We start from the raw sequence: 24,171 nt of genomic DNA, 5'->3' as shown, positions 1-24,171 counted from the left end.
AACATCATGTTGCAAAAGGACTCAAACTCTCTTTTGCATTTATTGTTTCAGTTGTGCAGTTGTGTTTTAAACTTAACAGAAATACAGGACATATATCAGAAAATGTCTTTCTACTGTCTTACTTCTCAACTCGTAATTTAAAAGCAGGTAAAAAACCATAACATTAAAGAATGTTTGCGCATAAGTCTTCAAGTAGGCACAACCATATACCTATATGTGTGAATGGAGAAGCAGATAGTTAACTTGAAAGGTGACAGCCTTTCCCCTGCCTTACCTTAGGGGTTGAACAATGTTATGACTTAATTTTGAATAAAAAAATAATGAAAGCTTTTGTCTTCCTTTGAAACACTGTCCAGAGAAAGCAGGATATTGAGCTTTTCAGATCAATTTTCTTATCTAGACAGAAAAAACTGTGTTGTCAAAAATAAATAAATAAGAATGTGTCAATGCACTGTGGAATACAGACAGAAGAGCAAACAGGTTTTCACCCTTCATTGTTAGCACCGAATGTAGTAATTATGTACAAGCAAGTACAAAGACTGCACTGATTTTTCAAAAGATACTGCAATGTACGTGTATACTAGCACATTTTTAAGACCATTTTAGAAAACAGGAACTGATGGGGCCATTTAATCAAATAAACCTAAAATAATCTACTGCTCTCAATCTGAGTTTGCAACTGCACTACACAACAAATTACTAAATCATGAGAGATTCAACACAACTGGGACTATAACGTCCCATGACTAAAAGGTTACAGTAATTAAGTTTACTTTCATACAACACTAAAAGGTAGCTTACTATGTCCAGTCCTGTTTGTGGATAAATAGATTATTCCAGATTCCAGAAGCTTATTATGCATGTTGCAACTCTAGCACTGAAGTCTGCAATGTCACATTACTTTCTAAAATGCATAAAAGTCAGAAGAATATTATTTGGAATACTATTTCCTAATTTCTCTGAAAATCACAAACAAAAGGAAAATGTTAGAATTCGACTAATCAGAATGTTGAAGGAACACCTAAATTCTTAGCTGGATGATGTTCTTTTTTCTGGTACAACTCGTTTGCTTATAAACAGGGTACTTCAAGGGGTTGATTTCCCCAACTAGACTGCACCCTCTACTTTTTTCAAATGCTAGAATTAAAAACATGCACCAAAAAAAGTCAGAATTTTTGCCTAATCCTGTAAGATTTCTTTCAAGTTACCATAGAATTAATTGTCCCATATTTTTAGGAGGAAACCTTGGTTTTCTTCAAAGCTTCAGTCACTAACTTGATCCTGAGAACACTTTTTCAATTCTTCACTCTATTACATATCACAGAATCACTAGGTTGGAAAGGACCTTCAAGATCATCAAGTCCAACCATTAATCCAGCGCCACCATGTCCCCTAAACCATGTCCTGAAGTGCCACATCCACACGTTTTTTGAACACTTCCAGAGATGGCAACTCCACCACCTCCCTGGGCAGCCTGTTCCAATGCTTGACCACCCTCAGTGAAGAAATTTTTCCTAATATCCAATCTAAACCTCCCCTGGCGCAACTTGAGGCCATTTCCTCTCATCCTATCACTAGTTACTTGGGAGAAGAGACCAACACCCACCTCGCCACAACCCCCTTTCAGGTAGTCGTAGAGAGCGATAAGGTCTCCCCGCAGCCTCCTCTTCTCCAGACTGAACAACCCCAGTTCCCTCAGCCGCTCCTCATAAGACTTGTGCTCCAGACCCCTCACCAGCTTCGTTGCCCTTCTCTGGACACGCTCCAGCACCTCAACATCCTTCTTGTAGTGAGGGGCCCAAAACTGGACACAGGATTCAAGCTGCGGCCTCACCAGTGCCGAGTACAGGGGCACGATCACTTCCCTACTCCTGCTGGCCACAGTAGTCCTGATACAGGCCAGGACGCTGTTGGCCTTCTTGGCCACCTGGGCACACTGCCGGCTCATGTTCATCCGGCTGTCAACCAGCACCCCCAGGTCCCTTTCCACCAGACAGCTCTCCAGCCACTCCTCCCCAAGCCTGTAGTGTTGCATGGGGTTGTTGTGACTCAAGTGCAGGACCCTGCACTTGGCCTTATTAAACCTCATACAGTTGGCCTCTGCCCATCGATCCAGCCTGTCCAGATCCCTCTGCAGAGCCCTCCTACCCTCCAGCAGATCAACACTCTCACCCAACTTGGTGTCATCTGCAAATTTACTGAGGGAGCCACATATCATGGACTAGGGTGAAACTGCATTCAAAGTTATTTTTCTGACAAGTCCAAGTCTCATCTACGGGATCAGTATCTCCAGGCAAGTCACTTAACTGATACAGGTCTTACTTTTTCTCATCTGTACAACCTCGTGATTAGAGAATCACAGAACAGTTTGGGTTGGAAGGAACCTTTAAAGGTGAGCAGGGACATCTTCAACTAGATCAGGTTGCTCAGAGCCCCGTCCAACCTGACCTTGAATGTTTCCAGGGATAGGGCATCCACCACCTCTCTGGGCAACCTGTGACAGTGTTTCCCCAATTACCCTAAGAGCCAAAGGTCAACAGATTAAACCATTTTCTTGAAAGTGTAAGTTATTTTTAGAATCATATATTTTTTACAATAGCCACACTTGTTCTGTTTGTCTAAGTCATTTATTTACGAGGCATTATTAGCATGCCACTTGTAATCTTGTTCTGAATCTGATATACTGTATGACTTCAAGCAAATCATTAAAATTTTCTGTGTGTGTTTACTACTGGTACATAAAATTCGTAAGGATTAAAAAAAGTTTCTCAGATCAGAAACACAAAGAAACACTGGCTCATGAACTAGTTAGCCCTCAGATTTTTATTTGCATTTTAAAGGATATGTGATGGATAGTAACAATAAGTGCAGTATAGCAAATCAGAATCTTCTTCTAAAAATACTTCCTTTATCTCTGCTTTCTGAGAAAGCTTCAAGAATAAAATGATCTCTCTCAATGTGTCACATTAACAGGTTTGCAGATGCCACCTGAACAAGCAGTATTGGACAGTGAACCTTTAAATTTCACTGAAATGAATCTTTTAAAATATCATACTAAAAATGCAGTAAATACAACATTGAATGCTATGTTTCAATGATGCCATCTTCAACACAAGGAATGCATAAAGCACAAAAAATATTTGGCTCAAATGGGATCAAATACCAAAACCATAATTGGGGAAAGTGTGCAGCACCTTTATGAAAGTTTCATTTTCGTACTGACTTTAGTAAAGACTAACATCTGTTTGTGTACTCAGCTACAAGTTCCCCTAGATGGACTTTTTTCATTCTGTATTCTTTCTCCTTTTTCTAACATCTTTTTCAGAACAAATTCTTTTATTACAAAAACACATGCATATCTTGACTATCCTTGCAAGCAGACCACAACCCCAAACTTGGATCTAGAACTTTGCTCAAGCTTCCACCTACACCGTTTAGGAGGCTGGCGTAAAAGTGAACAGCTTCAGAGATTTTTTCCATCTTGTACTTAACAGTACAGGTGATACTGCAAGTGCGCTCCCTTTTGCTCCTAAGAATTGATGAAGCCATACCTTACTGCCACTGCAAACAATAAGAGGCCATATCACTGAAATAAACAAGCTCTCCATTTCTCATTTGACTTGGGCAAATATGATACACAAATTACGTTAATTACATTCAGAAACGGTACTTCAAACACTGTGCTCTTACATTTTGTTACATACACATAATTGTCATTAACAAAAGCAATAACTTCAGTCAAAGAACCTACAGATTACTGAAGTATTTCTAGCCAGTGTCGAACTCACTATCTTAAAATTCACATAGTTTCTAAATAATTGCAGTCTACTAGGAAAAAAAAACCCGCAACTTCCTTCCCTGGCTATGCAGCTTTTGTGGGAAAGAGTAATAGAGGACTGACACAATATTTAGAACACAGCAGCTCTCAATGTTTGTCATCCTGACATGTCTTAGATAATTTGTCTTTGATAATTCTTTTAGATCTTTCTCGTAACTTCTAAAAACACTAAGCATTTTTTTCCAATTATTTTGCATAAGGTATGGCTCAGCATTTTTCAAAGAGGCTTTTTCTTAGCAATGTTGTCCAGAACAAAGCAGAACAGCATCTGTTACTGATAGGAGCTAGTAAAGGAGTAAGCTAATATTTCACAACTTATTTAACTCAAAAAATAGCTTATTTACTTAATGAACCTTGCTTTTTTAATTTAATTTTGTCTTTTCTACCACAGATTCAACAGTTAGTAGCTTCTAGTCATACAAAACAATTACATGCATCAGAGTTTGCTTTTTGTTTGAAGTCCCCAGAAACATCACAGGAAATATTCCACTTGAAGTCTTCTACTTGTATTTAGATTTAAATTTACCAGTTTCCACATATTTGTGGTATGTCCATCACTTTAACGCCTCTGTAACAGCTATGTGCTTCTCTATAGATCTACAGATGTCACTGGCAGTTTCAGTGCAACCTGTGTACATTTTCTAAATACTTCTTACACCAGTTCACTAACTTTTATCAAATAAGGCTGCATGCTACAACATGCATTGGCATAGGATATAAATTCTTCATCAAATCAGAATAGCCATTTGATATCTATCAGATTTTACTGAATTATTTGGAAATTATAGTATAGAGGATCTCTGTCATAAGATCATAGTATGGATTATTGAAACATCACAAGTAAGATGCTTTTTAAATAATGGCTTAAAAGAAAGCACTTTAATTTATATTTACCTGAGAAAGCATTACTATAGTATCTTGAGAGTGTCTGCATAATATCTTTGGAATGCTGAGTCCATGGAGCTATTTTTCTATAGGTTTTTACCCTGTGGACAAGCTGAGAACCTCCATATTGCAGTGAAAGTGTATCTCCATGATCTTCATATAATTCCTCAAATAGTCTGAAGGAAAACCAAAATGCGTCATCCATCAAAGTGCTGAAAACTTTTTTAAGAGAAAAAGTAATAAAGTATTGTAATAATGAAGTCTTTCTGTTTAACAAGCGATACATTTTCTTCTCCTAAGTACTTCTGCTGGTTTACAAAAAAACAAGTATTTAATTAAAACATGCTATTAGCTTACAAACACTGAAATTTAAAGCTATGTCTCTATTCTTTATTCAGATAAATATGTGGAAATTTTATTCAGATCGAATAATTACTGAGAAGCATTAGACTGTAAGATATTCACTAATTTATAATATGTCAGAATGCATTCACTCTACACAATATACACTTCTGTAGATTCAGGGAGAAGATTAACGTGTCCTACTAGTCTGCAGGGAGAAAACATACCATCACAAACTAAAGTTAAACAAAAGTACTTTAAATACACTAAATGAGACAGAACACATCAATAACTCAAGGCTATGTTTTCTGTCAAGCCCACTGGGAATAAAGTTAGCATAACTTTCAAAAATTCTCTCTAGTTAAAATAAAAGATGGCACAAACCAAAGAAACATGACTTAAGAAATGTGAATGGCAGTCAGACACCATTTGCTGGAGCTGGAAAAACATGATATAAGAAGACGGTAGAAAGAGTTGGCTGCTAAGATGAACAAGGAGACCTGGCTAAAAACAACACAGTCCTCTAGCATCAAGAAGTTGACCATAGACTGCAAACTGAGAACAGTTCAAATAGCAAAAATTATCAAGAAGCACTCTATCAATGACAAAAATAATTACAACAGCCTCAGAAAAGAAGGCTGTCCTAAGGAGATGACAACCAGTCTGAAAGACAACAGATTGCAAACTGCTTCTCAGAAATGGTCTATGGCCTTGCTTGAACAAGACAATGACAAGCATGACGTCTTGCTAAAAGAGGCTTAAAGTTTAGTTAAAAGGCAAAAAACCGAAACAGAACAAAACAAAAAAAAGAAACCCAACCACCAAACCTGTGGAAATGTATTTCACATCTGTATAGCAAGACATAGTAACTCAGGCATCTGCATGTGGTACACTGTAATACCTGAGAAGTCCTTAAGAAGGAGGGTAGAAACAAACAAAACAACAACAAAATGAAAGAAAACCCACAAAACAAAAGTATTCCCTTAAGAAAGTTTCCAATAAAGGGATACACTACATAAGTAACCCAGCAACCATCTGACTGAAGTCCTCCTCAAAAGGTTCTGGATCAAGAACACTTATCTCAGCAGCAAATCAATTTCTGTAAAAACAAAATAGTTGTCCAGAAGAAAGATCAATTAGGAGGAAACATCTGCTTAGTAACTTCAAAAAAAACAAACAACAAAACAAAAGACAACAAAAGAAACAAACCAAAACCCACCTGCCTCCACACAAATTATTCAGTGATCATGATACCATGTATGAGAATCTCCTGTTTGTTTCTTTGGGTTTGGTGTGTTGGCTTGTTTGTCTTTTGGGTTTTTGATTTTGTTTTGTTTTGTTGTTTTTTGTTTACACAAGGGGAAAGACAGCAATGCTGGTCAACTAAAAGCTAAAAAACTGGCTGAATACAAAAACTGGTAGATAAAAAGGATGATACCTCTCAAAAATTTCCCAGTCAGCCATGGGGGATTGATGAACAGAGCTCCAATGACCTTGCAATAAAGGTTCATAGAAAGCAGACAACTTTAAATTCATTAAGGACATTGATCCACTTAATTTGGAAAGGACTTGTAGAATTAAATTATTCTTCCACAGTGTCAAAATATAAGCCTGCAGTCAAAGACTAGTCTTCTGCAGAGAGAAAAGTTAACTACATATGATAAAACAAGCTGCTAAGGTACACTTTGTCTAGGAAACTTCCAAGACAGGATAACAAAATCAGACTATTGAAGACACATGGTTTCTTTAGCCTTCAGGATGGCCAACTGAAATAAAATGCTGACTTAGAAATCTAGTTCAACAGAAATTCTGCATTGTAGCCAGACAGTGAGACCATAAGAGAAAAATCAGAATTATAAGAAGGATAGTCAAAGAATGTGATGAAAAGGGCTAGTTTTTCAGACGTGTTAGCTAAATTAAGGAAGACAGACTGCTACAGATTACCCTCTTTGGGCAGTTAGAATAGTGTAAATGAAGAGGCAGAGTAAGCAGGAAGCAGATACACGATGTGAGACAATGCAGGGAACAAAAGCGTAGGAGGTCAAAGTGAAAGACTGCACAATGGAGAAACAGACCATCTTCAGAATTTGTTGCATTATGGAGCAGGATTTTTTAATTATCCTGAATTCAGTAATTCAGAAACAAGTCTTAACAGATGACAAAATCTGTTTCAGACAGGCAAACACCTAGTGCAATGGGGAAGAAAAAAATAAGTCAAATCTGCCTGGATAAAAGTAACCTTTTATGCCAGGATAATAGCTACATTTCACAGAGATAACCATAGAATCATTTAGGTTGGAAAAAAACTTTAAGATCATCAAGTCCAACCATTAACATAACGCTGCCAAGTCTACCACTAAACCATGTCCTTAAGTGCAATAGCTACACGTCTTTCAAGTACCTCCAGTGACGGGGACTCAACCACTTCCCTAGGTAGCCTGTTCCAATGCTTGACAACCTTTTTGGTGAAGAAATTTTTCCTAATATCCAATCAAAACCTCCCCTGGCGCAACTTGAGGCCATTTCCTCTCATCCTATCACTAGTTACTTGGGAGAAGAGACCGATACCCACCTCACTACAACCTCCTTTCAGGTAGTTGTAGAGAGCGATAAGGTCTCCCCGCAGCCTCCTTTTCTCCTGGCTAAACAACCCCAGTTCCCTCAGCTGCTCCTCACAGGGCTTGTGCTCTAGTCCCTTCACCATCTTCGTTGCCCTTCTTTGGAACATGGCCCAGCACCTCAACATCTTTCTTGTAATGAGGGGCCCAAAACTGAACACGGTATTCAAGGTGTGGCCTCACCAGTGCTGAGTACAAGGGGGAAAATCACTTTTCTAGTCCTGCTGGCCACGTTATTTCTGATAATGAGAAACAAGGTATCAGGAAAATCAGGGACAAGGCAACTACTATAATCTTAAGATATGATGGTAGGAGATGGATATTTGGGTGGCTAGGGCAAAGAGAGGAAACAGAAGGAAGAGAAGATAGACAGGAGACATGGGACTATTGCAGCAGAAAGTAACAGAGGAAACCTGGGCTCCCAAAATAAGGGTGTGAACCAGGGAAGTAGTAAAGCCTAAGGAAAGACAGGCCTGTGACCTGAGGTGCTGAAGTAAGTGGTAGCTGTAGAGGACATCACAAAGAGTGGATATAAGAGACGTGTCCACCTCCTCATCCCCTCCAGTTAGACCCCAAGAGTCCTGATTGCTGAGTCCCCAGGAGGCTGCACAGCAACCGGTATTTGCAGCAGTAGTTGTTTGCTCCCAGAGTAAAACATGCAGCACCCAGCAGCTGGGCCATGGTGGGTGAGAGGTATTGCTAGCACACCAACGAAGCCAGGCAGTGGGTGCTCTCCCTGGCCATCAGGATTGCACAGTGAACCAACATGCTGCAAGTGAGGTTGTTTCTGTGGCACATACCGGCTCCTGGCACCAGGCAAGTGCTGGAAGCTAATGGGAGAAAGAAGAGGAGCTGAAGGTATGTCTTGAGTAAAGGGGAGGGGAGACAGAGTACTTTTGTCTTTTCTGAAATGCAAGTTATGTCTCCATGTTCCAAAACTATCAAACCACTAGTCAAAACCAGCAATGAAGTCGTAAGTTTCACAGTCACGACAACAACTTTAAGGAATAAAAACACATGACCTCAAGGACTCTTACATTGATTTCTGAAGCATATTCACAAGTTAAGTAGCTTAGTTCCCACTGACCACCAAAGCATTTCCATTTAAATGTTGGGTTTTCTTAAATGGTTTGAGGATGCTTGAATAGTATTGCTGATACCTGATCTGAGAGAACAAATTTGCTGAAAACTTTTCTGCAGTAAATCAAAAAGCACAGATTTTTTCCAGAGGAAAAGTAGGAAATAGTGAGGTAAGATGTACTTCTATACAAATATGAGTTTGTCATTCTCCATAAAAGCATGTACTTAGTTTTCATTTTTCAACAGCATTTTGCCTCAAGCAAGTGAAGTAAGTGTGAACGACTGGGTGGTTTTTTTTTTTTACATTTATTTAGAAGGAAAACTCTTACCTTTAAATTTAGGCATATAAAGAGAATGAAGTCAAGCAGTTATCTTGTAAGAAGCCTGATTAACACACTTTTCCAGAAGACCAAATTTTCAGCATGACTGGATTTTCTCAAGAAGATTTCAAGTATGGAAGATGTTTTAAACTTAGATGAATAAACATGATCATTCCAATAGGAAGAATTACACTTTTTTCTACATAGACATATGTAGAAGACATAATTTTCCTAAATCTCTTGACACAAAATTAAAAAATAAAAACATGATACACTTTATTAATATATCTTACCTAACAGCATCCGTATCAAACTGTAAATTTGGTTTATCAATCAATCCTAATGAATAGAGTTGGTATGCCAAAGCACATTTTCCCACCATAAACTGGGCTGTGTTAGTGCGATCTAAACAGTCCACACAATTGGTTCGGAGAACTCCAGTCTGGTAAAGCAATTAAGAAAAATTTTTTATTTGGATTAACAAATTATTACACTCATGATTTTTTTTCTCCCTACTATCCAAGACTTGTCAAATCTTAAATTATGTCACTTCACAAAAATTTGAGGAAAGACATATCTAAAAAATGTTAAAAAGCAATTAATCTCTAGCAAGCTACATCAGACTGCTGCAATGCCTGCTTTCAAAATACTCTTGCTTCTTGTCATCACACAAACTGCATCTCTCTCTCAACTCACAAACAGCCCTGAAAACTTGCCTCTAAAAAGAAAAGCTTTTCAGTTATTTTGTTATTTCATGTCATTTCAGTGAAGAGGGCCTTATTTTCAAGTATGCTGTAACTATGGCAAAAAATAAAGCACATTTCTAAATTGCTGTGGTTCTACTGTAATGGTGCTTATATTTTAAGCTTTCCGTATCTGAGGCAACACACATGAACATTTTGGTGAAGGTCACAGTCACGCACATATTCTTTTATGTTGCTTGCACCGCCATTCTTCATTTCCATAATGCACACAAAGTTATTTTATAATATGAACAGCTGCAAGAAACACGTTTTAATGTAAGAGCATGGGAGATTCTTCTGCTTGTATATATCTGGCTACACCCAAGCTAGTCAACTAAACTTTTATTGCCTTAATAAAGAAGCACTTTTTGGGTGTGTCTTACAAGACGTCTACTCTGAGATGAACTGTGATCCAAATGCTTACATGTATGCCAACGGTGACTACCTCACATGATTAAAGTTGAAAGACAGAGAAAATAATCATTCCCCTAATACAGGTAAACCTGTAAGACTAATATTAAAAAAAAAAAATTCTAACTACTGTTGATATGTTTTATTTTAAAACACAGCAAATTCTATCTACTCTGCTGTTTATCTGCCCTCAACAAACACATCCCACTGATCAGCTAGTAAAGGAATGGTCACATGCTAACGACAAAATTATGAATGGCAAGTCAAAAGCAACTAATGCTTCTTCAGAATATGCCCTGTGTTCAGAGTATATAATCATAACGTTCAGGCATAAATCTGGTACTGTATGGTTTACAGTTTAGTCAGCACTTTTCTGACCTTAAAGAAAGCACTGTTTCTAGTTTGGTTTTTTTTTTGGTTTTTTTTTTTTAGCGATGGAAATTGTAACAATAATAACCAGCACTGGTGAAAATGCTTTTAATAACCCATTTTCATGTGTATGACTATGTCACGAGGCTTAAGTATGCTTATTCCTCACCTCTTTTGTATAACATTTTATTATGCAGTTTGCTAAAATGCTGCTGTTTGAACTTTCACTGCGCTGGTAATACTACAGACTAAATAGTAATGGAAACTTGTTTAAAATATGATAATTTCTCAGATCATCTCTAGCAAAAATACAATTCCAATACCACAAGGTTTTGTGGTACCATGCAAGAACTTTAAGCCCCATTTCCCAGTTGGATTTCTGCGATGGACTGCAATAATGCTGTTTACTATAAATACTCATTTAAAAGCACTCTGTGAATCACCAATCAGGTATTTAAGTGAAATCGTTCACTGGTGCTTTGGGATTTCTGGTCTACATCGCTATAACTATGAATTAATAAAGTATATTTTAGTACCTGCAAGCGACCAGTGGAAACAACATAACCTCCCAGTTCATTCCACCTGAAAGAAGCAAAACAGAATGACTTACAAATCATTTTTTAATATAACAGATCATACCATTTATTGACCTGCTCAGTGAAAAAAGGTGGCAATTAAAAACCTGCCACAGAGCAAAACTGATATCCCTGAATAGCAGAAAGCAGTGAAAGCTCTACGCAGCAGTAAAATGTTATATTTAAAACACATTGCAAAAGAAAAAAATAAAAATCTAGCCTTAAAGTAGAACTATTCCAAAGCCATACAAACTATTTCCTTTGCTCCCCATACAATGGAGTATGAGCAACGCAAGTGTGGCTAGATTGGGTCTTGAATGCACAGAAGTTGAAGTGGGTACAATGCCAACGACTGGAAGGTAGAGGCATAACATACGCTGTAGCACAAGCTGGTTGATTTAAATCTCCCCCTCATACTGATTCTAGGCATACATGCTGGATACATACATATATATGTATATATCGTCCATGTCTTGCAATTCTGTATAGGTCTTTAACTGTACCCCAGAGCCAGAGAACATAAATCGGAAATGGATACATTTTGAGACGGAGAAGCAATTACATATGCTCTGTGTGAGTAACCCCTGAACTACTGAGTATTTTCAAGTTAGTAGGGTTACCTAGCCTGACCAGAGCACTGCTATGGCAAGCCTGTATAGTACATTTGGGACTCATCAGACTATCTCTACCAAACACAGCATTACATGCATGTATTGATCTTGTTCCTGCTAGTTTACAGTCACCATGTTTGCTGCATTGCATGGCAAAGACAAGTTCTCAGAGAGCCTATGAGAGTTTTAGCTCAGACTGTTTCTAAACGAAGATAGGCTAAAAAGGCAAGGACGCTCTTCATGTAAAATACAAACACCCATTTGGGTAGTGATGAATTAGATCCTCAATGTGAAAACTTGAATCAAAAACATACTGAACTTTTAATGTGGAAGTTGTTATAATTCTGGATTTTCAGGGACTTGAGAGAATTCAGCTGATTAAATCACTGTACTTCTCCAGCAGTCTAAGCAAATACAGTTTCTATTTTTTTTTTTAAAGTTTTAAATTTTGTATGAATACCATAAAATCCATTGGAAAATATTAGTTATCTTACTAGTATGGCTTCGAAAGAAACCACTTATTAAATTCCAAATGTTATTTGCTTTGTTAAATTTACCCTCAAATTTAGGATTCCCTTGGTCAAGGTAAAAAAAAAACAAAACAAAACACACACATGGAATAGATTACAAGTTACAAATAATGGAGTAAGAATTCATTGTAAGTAGAACAGCAGCAGCACAACTGTACTCTTTCAAGTATATTGGCATTTCTTAGCATCTGCCTCTGACTGAAATCAGCTTTCAGCTAAAACTTACTAACAAGTTACATTCATTCATACTAATTTAAGCCTTAAAATAAGGAATAGTGTAATAGACATAGAAATTCCAGACAACTCTCCAAGGAATAGATGTTATTCATTATGCATCAATTAAATTATACATACTTTTCATCTGGCCGCAGGATACTGCAGTAGGAATCAGGTCGATTTACAAAAAATCCAGTTTTCTTTACCACACTTTCTGCAATCACATTCAGTCTATCCAGGACATTGCAAAGTTTGCTGAGGAGGTTAAAAAAATACACAGTCAAGATACATTAATACTAAAAAAAATTTCACTGCTTGTAAAGTCTTCTAATAACAAAAATTACTTAAAGGAAAACTCACATCACAGCTTCATTTATCCAAGAGTAATTATGTCTATAATTTTCTTAAACTTAACAGACTTAGGAAACAGACACTAACTATCTGAGCAATTTTGCTTACTTTTTAATAAAACATATTATGTAAACTAGAAGTGGAAGACTTCAAAAAATCTAAAACTCCTTGACTTTTATATCACACTAATTTTCCTCTGCCAAACTTTGTGATTCACAAAATAAGAACAAGGCAGAAAAGGATATATGATTGTGCTAAATCATATTCCCTCATTTTGTTTGCAACATGCTGTTCTGTTCAGTAACACTTGTTTCTGTGGGTGGCTTTCATGATGCCCTGCACCTCCTTGCTCAGATCAGGGCATCCACTCGTTCACTGTTGGAGATGTATACCTCTGTTTACTCATAATTTCATTTTAAGTTTTTATTAGTGCTTACATTTCAAGTAACAAGAACAATTATTTATTTTTTAAAGATTGCTTGTACTGAGATGGAAGCAGTATTTTGGAACATCTCCACCGGTACTACTTCCCAACAAATTTACTTTGAAGCTACACGTTAAAGCAAACACGTTCTCAAGTACTCCTGAAACCGTCTATTCTGTAGGCAGACATATACATTATCTTCCATTCTTAAATATCTCTTGCTTGCATAAATAATCTCGTTCAGGTATTTTTTTACATCTGTACTAGGTGGATATGTATATAAATATACCTCAGGCTTAAAGCTAGAAGGGGAATCCTTTGATCACCTAGTACCATTTCCCATATAGGACAGACCACTAAGCTTCATCAGCATCACTCTGTACAAAACCCAAGAACTTGCACCTAGCATATCTTCCGAAAGGAAATCTAGCCTTATTTTGAGATTGACTATTTAATCATAACACAAACAATTGAATATGCACCTAACTGTACACAATGCCATTTTAGAATAGAACAACCAACTTGTAATCTGAAAAAATTTATAAAGATTGTTTTCCAAAGCTTTTTTCACAAAATTTTAATCGACAAACATTAAATATATTCCTGTCCTTTGAGCAGTATTAGTTTTTCCATTGTTTTGCTCAGACTAATACAGTTACAGATACCCAAAAGTTGGTCCAACAAGTCTTGTCATTCTTCTAGAATTTCTGGCATTATAAGATACAGTAGACATATGCAGGTCAAAGAACTTTACAACCGAGTTGTGTGTAACTTAAGAATAGCAATCTATACCTGCAGATTTAAAATGTTTGTGCCTTGTAAACATTTCTACATTTAGGAAAACATTAATCCTTTTCACATGATTTTAGTACAGCATTCTGTTCTCCAAAATCACAGAATAAAAAGTTACAGAATGTATTTGCCTTTCTAAGATACATGCTTCTAATAATCTAAATGTTTTGTAACATTAATTGTAAACATTAATTTGTAAACATTAATTAATGCCCTCATTTTTTTTGAAAGAGGAAATTGAGGAGTGACTGATATGAAACTTCTTGTTTTCCAAAATTTTGTAACTTAAATTCAATGACTGAAATGGAACATCTGACAAAATGCAGTATTTTGACTAATACAAAATAAAAAGTGAATGTTTATGGCTTTTCTCTAAAATCTTCCTTTTCAGAGACTTTCAAAGTTTTCAGGCGTGCTCCACTTTGGTAAGAAACCATAGAAAATATTAAAAACCCTTCAAAAAGCTGAGGTTTTATTCTGTCCAGAGACTTAATAAAATTCTCCCATCATTCCTAATCTACATTCAACTGAAAAGAGACACTCAGTAGCATACAATTATTTGTATCGTGGCTAAGAGCACTAGTACAAAGAAGGATCTTTTCTACCTTTTTGTGTATTTGGCCATATCCCAGGGTATATATATAATTGCATGCTCGGGGGGTAAAAACTGGTTGAGATATGTCACAGCAGCAACAAGTTCTTCACTAAGAATCCTTTCGTGCTTTCTTTTTTCACGTTCCTTTAGCAAAAAGCATAGAAAGTTAACATTACAGTTTTCATTAACAAATGTATGCAATGCTTATACATACATACATGTATGTATATACAACAGAAATTAAAAATGGAAGCTGTAACAACTGTGGGCAGTTGTTCATAACTAGTACAGTTAAATTAAGAACAGAAGAGACAGAAAAATCTAAGCATTCTGAGTTTTTAACAATTGATCTGTATTAGTAGTAAAAGTCACCTATTTCAACTGTAAATCATCATTCGCTGAAAAATGGAACCCTGTAAGAGCAAACAGCACAAGGAAACAAAAGTGTTAATACAGAAGAGATGGACAAAGAAGAAAAGAGTAGGAAAAAGGCAGAAAGAAATGTATCCCATTCAATTCTGGGGTACAAAAGGCAAATGCAAATATGTAACAGCAGTCCTAAATAAACAATTGATCTGGACATCAATTGTCCAGAGGGGAATCTCATGAAATTTAACAAGGACAAATGTAGTGTTCTGCACCTGGGGAGAAACAACCCCATGCACCAGTACAGGTTAGGGGTTGACCTGCTGGAAAGCAGCTCCATGGAGAAGGACCTTGGAGTCCTGGTAGGCAGTAAGTTCTCCATGGGACAGCCACATGCCCTGGTGGCCAAGAGGGTCAATGGTATCCTGGGGTGCATTAAGAGTGTGACCAGCAGGTCGAGAGAGGTTATCCTCCCCCTCTACTCTGCGCTGGTGAGGCCTTATCTGGAGTATTGTGTCCAGTTCTGGGGTCCCCAGTTCAAGAGAGACAGGGAACTTTTGGAGAGAGTCCAACAGAGGTTTACGAGTATGATTAAGGGCCTGGAACATATCTCATACGAGGAAAGGCTGAGAGACCTGGGACTGTTTAGTCTGGAGAAGAGAAGGCTGAGGGGAGACCTTATAAACATCTATAAACACCTGAAGGGTGGCTGTCAGGAGGATGGAGCCAGTCTCTTTGCAGTAGTGCCCAGTGATAGGACAAAGGGGCAAGGGGCACAAACTGCAGCACAGGCAGTTCCACCTCAACATGAGGAAGAACTTTACTGTGAGGGTGATGGAGCATTGGGACAGGCTGCCCAGAGAGGTTGGGGAGTCTCCTTCTCTGGAGACCTTCAAAACCCAACTGGATGCATTCCTGTGCAACCTGCCCTAGGTGATCCTGCCTTGGCAGGTGGGTTGGACCAGATGATCTTCAGGAGATCCCTTCCAACCCCTGCCATTCTGTGATTCTGTGAAACCCAAAGGAAGCCTAATACATTAATTACTAGTTAGCAAGTTTCTAGGACAGACAAATAGAGGAAGACACAGATTATGTTTCATAAACATTTAAGAAATCAAATAATAAAAGTACTGGACATTGAATTGCTTAACATTTGTGTTAAAAGCAACAGCAACATCCAAATAAAAGTGTTCAGATTTGGGGGCTTCCCCCCCCCCTTTTTTTTTATTGGTATATAGATATAAAAAAGTACGTGAATTTTAGTATCTTAATATTGAGCATCTACAGAGAGGGAAAGAGATGCATTTTCAGCCACTGTATCAAAAGCCCTATGAATAAAAGCATATAATGATTCACGTGTCAAGGTCACAAGAGCCTAGACTCACACTATAACAATGTTTTTTGAAAGCTATGGCTGCAAGAGATAAAATCATTTTCTTGTCAACAAATGCTACCCTAAGCTGATTCCATAGACTCTTGGACAGTCTTAAAAGCACTCCTAAACAGGAAAGCTTCTAGAAATAGAAAATAGGGTATCTAGTTGCCTTTTATTACAACTTGGAGTTTTAAAAGCCTTCCTTTTGTATTTTCCCCTATTTTTTTTTATACTAGGAATGGATCCTATCTGCACATAAAAGATCCTTTTTTCTACTGAATACAGTTCTACAACTTAAGTTAAATGATTTTTTTTAAAGACTGAAAAGAAATAAGATATGATCCAAGCAGAACAAATAAATATATTAAACCCAAATGTGGAAACAGACACCACCACAGAAAATGACTGGATCAGAACAGGAAAACAAACAAACAAAACAACAAAAAAACCCCAACACAAGTACAAGTTTTAATAACCAAAATTAGAGTGCCACCCAGAATACAGGCTTTGTACCACAGCCTCTCACACAGCATTTAACTGAAATACTGCAGCAATCATGAAGCTCCCCCCATTAGTCCATCCCTGCTGTCACTGGCACTGCCCATTAGCTAGCATCAGATGCTTCAGATTTCTCTCCTGCTCATACTTCCATGACTCTAGCAGATGGAGCAAACAACAAAAGATAAGCCTTTATCATAGTATTTCAAAATAACTCAGTCATCTGTGTCAAGAAGCCTACAAATCTCACTTTGCAAAGTACCATACTATTTTAGCATTTTTCAGTGCTGAATTAAATTTAGTGGTAAATTTATTTGGACTTACATCTAAAGGGTAATAGAAAAAACCTGGAAACTGTAACAGAGAGAGGTTACTAGAAGAAGTCTATAAACATGGGAAACTTCTTTTTTTGAAGGGCTGTAGTGGAAGCAGTTAGAGACTTACGTAGTAATTCATGTAGGATGAGATTTATGAGGAAAATATGCCATATATAACCTAGCATTAGTTTAGAGCACAACCAAATTACACAGAAACTGTACAGAAATAAGCATCATATTAAAAATTAGAAAACATATAGAACAAATTCAAAACATTGTACCTTCACAAGATTCAAAATAATAATGGGAGAGCCAAATCTCTGAAGCATTTGGTCAAAGTGAAGAGCAGCAACGTGAGCAAAAGGATCTGCTTGGTCCACTGCAATAAATACGTGTATTCAGGACAATGTTAAGCAAGTTGTAGCCATTCCCTTAGAAGTACTCTTCACAAAATACATGCTAATTCTCTAATAGTAATGATAAGATTACATACTCTCCCTCTTCATGCAAAAGCAGTTTAAAAAAAATCCTCCCTTCTCCAAATTGGAAGTGACTTCTTAACCAAAACTTTCATGAGATGTTTACAATGAGCAAATATTCGGGGTCCCATTAAACTTAGCCCAGATGCTTTCCACCATTTTCAACAGGTTCAAAATTGTATCCACGATACTAAGTCAAACGTAGCTAAATTTGTATACAAAATAATAAGCACAAATTAACACCTTGAAACAGAAGGTTTTTGTATTCCATTTCTGAATGTGAAGACTTAAGATGGAGATTTTTTTTCCATTAAATTTCATCAAATGCAGCTGTTTATATTGTTGAATGTTTGTATGTCATGATGTTTATAATAAAGAACATTGTTTTACCTTAAATTATAGCTTCCCAAAGAACAAATGCATAGACAATTTGTTCATTTTTGCAAATTTAGTTTTCACTTACTCTCTCAGGTGTTCCTTTAGGACACAGCACTAACCATAAACTATCACAAAGAATAATTTGTACATACATGTTATGGGTGGCTTAGGCATCATAGTTGAAATATCTTGAGACCAGTACAGAGGGACTGATCCTCGAACCTGAACATAAGAAGAATAACTCCCCGCAGAAAATGACATAACTGACGCATCATAAAGTATTTGCTCAGTTTCCACTTCATTAGCAACATCTCCCTAAACCAAACAGAAATACACCTATGATGTAGACATGACACTTCAGAGCTGCATGCATTACAGCGAACTGATCACTAAACTGCAAGACACCAAATCATGATAGCGAGACCACCACTGAAGGTTAAACTCGCATTTGTCCCTAAATGTATATTATCAATTTTTTTTTTCCTCTATTCGGGAAATAACATATCTCTAAGTGTAAAAAAACTCCCAAAACACAACAAAACTTAAAATAGTAAGTCTTAACTGGCAGAACAGATTTATTATCTGAATTTAAAATTTAATGATAGCTGTGATAACATTACCCAATAGCATAGTTTAAACCAAAGCCCTAACAATCCTCCAGAACATTTCAGTACTCCAGTCAGTCAACTTCAAACTTTCATATCGTTGAGGGGGTAGAGGGGAACCCCTAAAAATCACATTTAATTTACCTCACAGTTTGCTCCTCGTTTCAGAAAACGTGTTCCAGCAAATTTGCTTGATCTTCTGGCTATCAGAGTGACATATATAGGGCGACCGTATATTAACAGTTCTTGAAAGAGAAGTTAAGGTTTACATGCCACATGCAATTTTTCATTCACTTTATGCAAGCAAAAATAAATTCTAAAAAAGGTGTATGAAAGTGAAACATCTGATTTCCTAAAATATCCTTAACAGACATGAGCATCAATTCCAAATTTCTTTTGCAGTTGCCTTTTTCAACAGTCGTTTTGAAGAACTCTGAAAAGGGAATCTACATTATAATACATCAACCACTTTTCACAACATACGGAAGAGAAGAATTTCTATTTTATGAAGCGACAATATAGGTGAAGTAGGTACAAGATTCACCTTGGGCCGCAAATACTGCTTTTGTGAATAGTGGGATTAAAGCCTGGGAGCTTCTATTTTCAGATCAGGTATATTAGTCAGCCTCTAATTATTTGTCTGGAAAAGTAGATAAATTTGCAACTACTTAAGTAACACCAACTGAAAGCCAGAGGCAAACAGCTACGGATGCAGCGGTAGCTTCCTTTTACGTTTCTTATTTTTTATTAAAAACAAAAAAGATAGAATCAGATGTCTAGTGTGACTATCACTGCTGCCTTAGGAGAAGGGAGGCACAAGAAAGAGGAAAGAAGACATTTGCTCATCAAAAACCTGGTGCAAAGACTATTGTCACTCACAAAGCAGCTGCAGGCATAATGCTGGTGGACCGATCCACAGCTACCACTTTGCTTAAGTAAGACCCCAGATGAAATAGTGGTATATGAAAACAGATCTAGTTTTCTGTTTGGGGACTGAGCCAATGACCAGCAGCCTTACAATCATGAAAAAACAAAATTAAATTTTGTGAAGACACCACTAACTAACTTCAAAATTGTATTTGCTTCCGCAAAGCTTGTTGACAGGCTTTTGAACTAACATGATGCTGTCGGTGATTAAAATGCAGTGTCTCTGTAATATACTAAATTCTTATCAACTAAGATGTTGAGATGGCATTTCTTTGGAGTGTGATATGGATTTGGGCTTTTTCTCCTCCTACTACAACGTACATAGACCCATTTACCCATTTAAAATAATATATAGTCAGGAAAAAAGATTTTCTGATGTTCTAATGTTTACGTAACTCTCTTCACACAGCACACATGAACTTCTATCATCATCTTCAACAGAAAAAGAATTTCTGCAAATCTCAGTTACTAAAAAAATGTTTTAAAGGAGATTAGTAAGAGAACATTTCTGTGTCAGCAATTCAGTTCTGTTTAGCTTTTTTCCCGTTCCTCAAATATGAGTGAAAAATATAGCTCAGACTTAAAATCCTCTCAAATTCTGTATTACTAAAAACCCCATGCTTACAAACACTGCCTCACTGAGAATGCAAGCCTACCTGTGTCAGGACCCTGTAATAAGAACATAACCGTGTTTGCTGTTTAGCCATAAAACCTAGAAAAGTAATGAAAATAAAAGCCAACAAATAATTATAAAATTGAAAAGTATTTACATGACAAAGAAATAATTCAAGGTATTTTACACCTTCAAACTGTCTGAAAATTCTTAAACCAACATTCATTACAAGAGTAAAAGGATACTTGATTGCCCACAGAATCCATGGATAATATACAGCAGCCAGTCACGATGAATAGTATTTTTTACTGCATCTAGAAGCTTGCCATTCCACACATACTTTTCATAAGGCTTACTGCAAATCCCAAATACACCTATGAAGTTGTTACAAGGAAAGCGCATTAGCAGTTAAGAAACAAGCTTACCTGCACTGGACTGTTTGAAAATCCAGGTCATTGGACCTTTATTTTGATTTTCCCTTGACTGCAACTCAGCATATCATTTACTTGCATCCTCAAACTTTACCAAACACAGATAACTTCAGGAGCATGCTAAAGTTCAGCATTTATGAATATTTCCAGTATTTCTATGGTTGCCAGTCACTGTAGTATTTGAGCAGCAACAGAGGATTTGATAATAAGGGAAATAACTGGAATTCACAACTTGATTTAAGGCAAAAATATTCTCATAGGAGACTTCATAAGCTTTTCAATTCTGGGTCACCTCTGGAATTACCTGTTAGGCTCTGGAAGATGATGCCTGGCCCTCTTTACAAAAAGCATGTCAATCCCCTTTATATATAATTTAGCCTGGGTTTCCCAATTTGCATTGACACCAAGAAATGCAGCTATTGTAGACCTGCAAATTAAAATTCAATTTCTCATACATCTGGAACCTGAGTCTTTTTCTGTTTCAAAAATCAGGATGAAGATGACAACTGGCACCAAGAGGTGGTGAAGGGAACTGAATGAGTCTAAATCTTAAAGAGAAGGAATAGGACAAGAATTCTACTAGCTACATTTTTTTGGTCTAGTTTTTTCAAATGAAGCTTCTGGCAGAATGAGTTATATCGTAGGAGTATGTATGTCAATTATAGCAGCCAAATGTTTTGCTGGGAGAAAAACATGAGTTCTCCCAATAGACTGAAGGTGAAAATGCAGCTGTTGAACAAACTGTTGCTACCTAGTCACCCAACTTACCACAAGCCTTGGGAAAACTGATGTAACCATTTTGGTGAAGGAGCATACACAAACAATTGGTCAGCTCTTTCCCATTTCTAGTAGCATTACTTTGGTGAGAATTTTTTCTTGAATGTCAGGTGGCTATTTCTTACACATAGTCTATCATATGAACAGACATGTTGCTGCTATCTACTGGAAATGGAGTTGTGTGTGCTATCAGCATGCTGCTGATGGGGTCAAGGTTATGGCATCTTTATCTCCCAGTGTTTTCACAATGACATGGAGGAGACAATGCCATTGTATGGACTCCTGAGGGATCTTGCAGGTAAGAGGAAGAGTTATTGCTCCCTCCACTCCTTATGGTCATTTCTGCTATTGTAGTATTTGACAACCAATTTCTGATATCCTGATATATATGACCATGTTACTGATATCTTTGGGGGGGGTGAGGCAGGGAAGGTGGTGATGTGGGAGGGGAAGTCTCTTTTGTTTAATACACTATTCAATTATCTTCCAATTTTTCCACAGGATTTAGGGCATACTGTACACAGCATTACTTTTTACTTTTAAACTTTTTAAATGACAACATGATAGATGTTTACAACTATTTAACATAGTAAGTTCCACTATCAAAGATTATCAGTTACTTACCTAATATTCATTATCATTCTTTGAGTTGTAGTCAGTGTAGGTCTATTCTAGGGTGTCAAAAATGAAAGGGTCGACAGTGCACAAGCTTGTCTTGCACAAATTTGGGTCAGGGGTTGTTTCGGGCATTTCTGTATTTTAACTATGTGCACATCAGACCTTCAGAGTCCCCTCTGAAGGCACAGAAAGCAGGACCAGTAAATTCCTTATTCAGTGCCTCAGAAGATTCATTTTGGGTTAGTGTGAATTTCATGACTCATGTTTTGTCCCTTCTATCTCCTAGAACCAAAGTTATTTTAGGACAAGTATTATATTTTCTGTGCAACAGAGGTTACACAGTGGGTGACTACAAATAAGAGTGGTAATGCAAGAGGCTGTTGAGCCTCTTTATAACCAATACAAGCACAGATTCAGATTCTATGTTGCATCTCAGTTGGCCTCCATACCAAGTTGATATGCTAAGCAAAATAGTAGCAGACTTCCTCTGTTCTATTGTTTTGCTTACCAGTGATGTATTTAAAAGGCATGGTGTTCTATTAATACCTAAGAAGCTTAGTTGTATCTCCACAGCTGTTTGAGACCACTTTTACAGCAATGTACTTATTATGAATCAAAGGTAGCACTGTTATTTCTGATATTTCATGATTAAACAAGGGAAAAAGTGGTGTCACACGTACAATACCAACAAGTAAAAAAATTAAAATTTAATTTTTTGGCAAGCATTCAGATAATTAGTACAAATCACAGGGCAATAAAAGATAAAAAAAAATCAACTTCAACAGAATAAAATCCAATATTAAGAATTTTGGGGGACTTTTTTTTTTTTTAAGGGCCAAGCAAGTGGGAAAATAGTTTTGTCTGTCTGGTCATTTCTACATTCTCATGAACATGTTAGATCCAAAGTGAAGGCTGTAGTTTTCAAATGAAATCAGTAATTTTTCTTAGACTTCCTGATAGAGCTTACTACACCAAGTTGAAACTAACTTCATACAATTCCTATGTCATCGATATTTTCCAACATGAAACAAAAAAGATTTATTAGTACATAATCAGTTATTGCTTCCCACTCTTTGTGATTCACTCCTATTCTGAGTCTTACAAGTCAGTTGAAGAACCAGTTGCTGAAAAATGTCAGCATGCTCAATTATCTCCCTGAGCTGCAATGTAAATTAACAAAACAATGATTAATCACCTATAGAAATTGCATTGTTCAAATTCAAATGTCTGTATTTTGCACTTTATGTAATCTTTTATTAACTCACAACTGTTATGACACTACTGATCAACACAGAAGATCTGTGTTTCTCAAAAGTAAACTTAAGGAGAACACACTCTAAATGTACTCATAACCAACAACAGTAGTTTAATGAGGCATATTGGCTTACCACTTCCACCCTGTGTTGAAAGTCCTTCATCCTCAAATATATCAAAACTCTCTTGTCGGGTCTGAGTTGTTTCATTTTTCAGTGTCTCAAGTGGCATTCTCAGGACAGTAAGATTATACTGAAGGGAGTGAGATAGATCATAGCTGTAACTGATAGACAGTTATTGTTTATTAATAATTGTAGAAGCACAGGATTTTTCTGAAAGCCCTTACTCTCTCTCTATCCATTAAAAAAAAAAAAGACTCTTAACAGATTCTGATTCTATAATGGCAAATGGTACAAATGATACAAATTACCACAAGAAGCTTTACAAACATAGCAACTGTTTACACTACAATAGCCGAAATATCCATATACATAGACAACCTCATTTTTCTGAGATTTAAATACTACTCTCTAACTAGTACCTGAACTCAAAACACCCAAAAATTTGGTCCACAAAAACTACGTGTCTTCAAATTTGTGATTGCAGCATAGATGCATCCTAAGACAGTGGCTGCTGAATAAGCAAAAGGTGGTTATTAGTTCCATAATAGTAACAAATTCTGTATCTTATGTCTTTTATACTGACAACACTCTACACTAATTGCTAAATTTTATAAGCCACTAGGATTCATTCCCTCCAGGAGAAACCAAGTTTATACAACACTTGAATCAGAAATACAGATCTCCAAAGATTTTCCTAAGACGGCATCAATG

General features: G+C 36.8%; 1 protein-coding gene across 1 annotated transcript in view; it reads right to left on the bottom strand.

Moving 5' to 3' along the window:
* The window catches only part of FIG4 (FIG4 phosphoinositide 5-phosphatase), a gene marked incomplete at both ends in the record, with an annotated part of 74,954 nt that overhangs the window by 31,208 nt on the left and 19,575 nt on the right, over nt 1–24,171 (bottom strand). Inside the window, 10 exons of the mRNA XM_081997734.1 lie at nt 4,733–4,899; nt 9,377–9,525; nt 11,143–11,188; nt 12,677–12,793; nt 14,711–14,844; nt 17,538–17,635; nt 18,266–18,428; nt 18,863–18,963; nt 20,504–20,632; nt 23,473–23,621. Coding sequence (XP_081853860.1) covers nt 4,733–4,899; nt 9,377–9,525; nt 11,143–11,188; nt 12,677–12,793; nt 14,711–14,844; nt 17,538–17,635; nt 18,266–18,428; nt 18,863–18,963; nt 20,504–20,632; nt 23,473–23,621 — 1,253 coding nt within the window. The remainder of the gene's footprint in view (nt 1–4,732; nt 4,900–9,376; nt 9,526–11,142; nt 11,189–12,676; nt 12,794–14,710; nt 14,845–17,537; nt 17,636–18,265; nt 18,429–18,862; nt 18,964–20,503; nt 20,633–23,472; nt 23,622–24,171) is intronic.

This window comes from Phaethon aethereus (genome assembly GCF_964289735.1).
Source record: "Phaethon aethereus genome assembly, chromosome: 3".
Taxonomy (NCBI): Eukaryota; Metazoa; Chordata; class Aves; order Phaethontiformes; family Phaethontidae; genus Phaethon; species Phaethon aethereus.
This window is presented reverse-complemented; position numbering and strand designations above follow the sequence as displayed.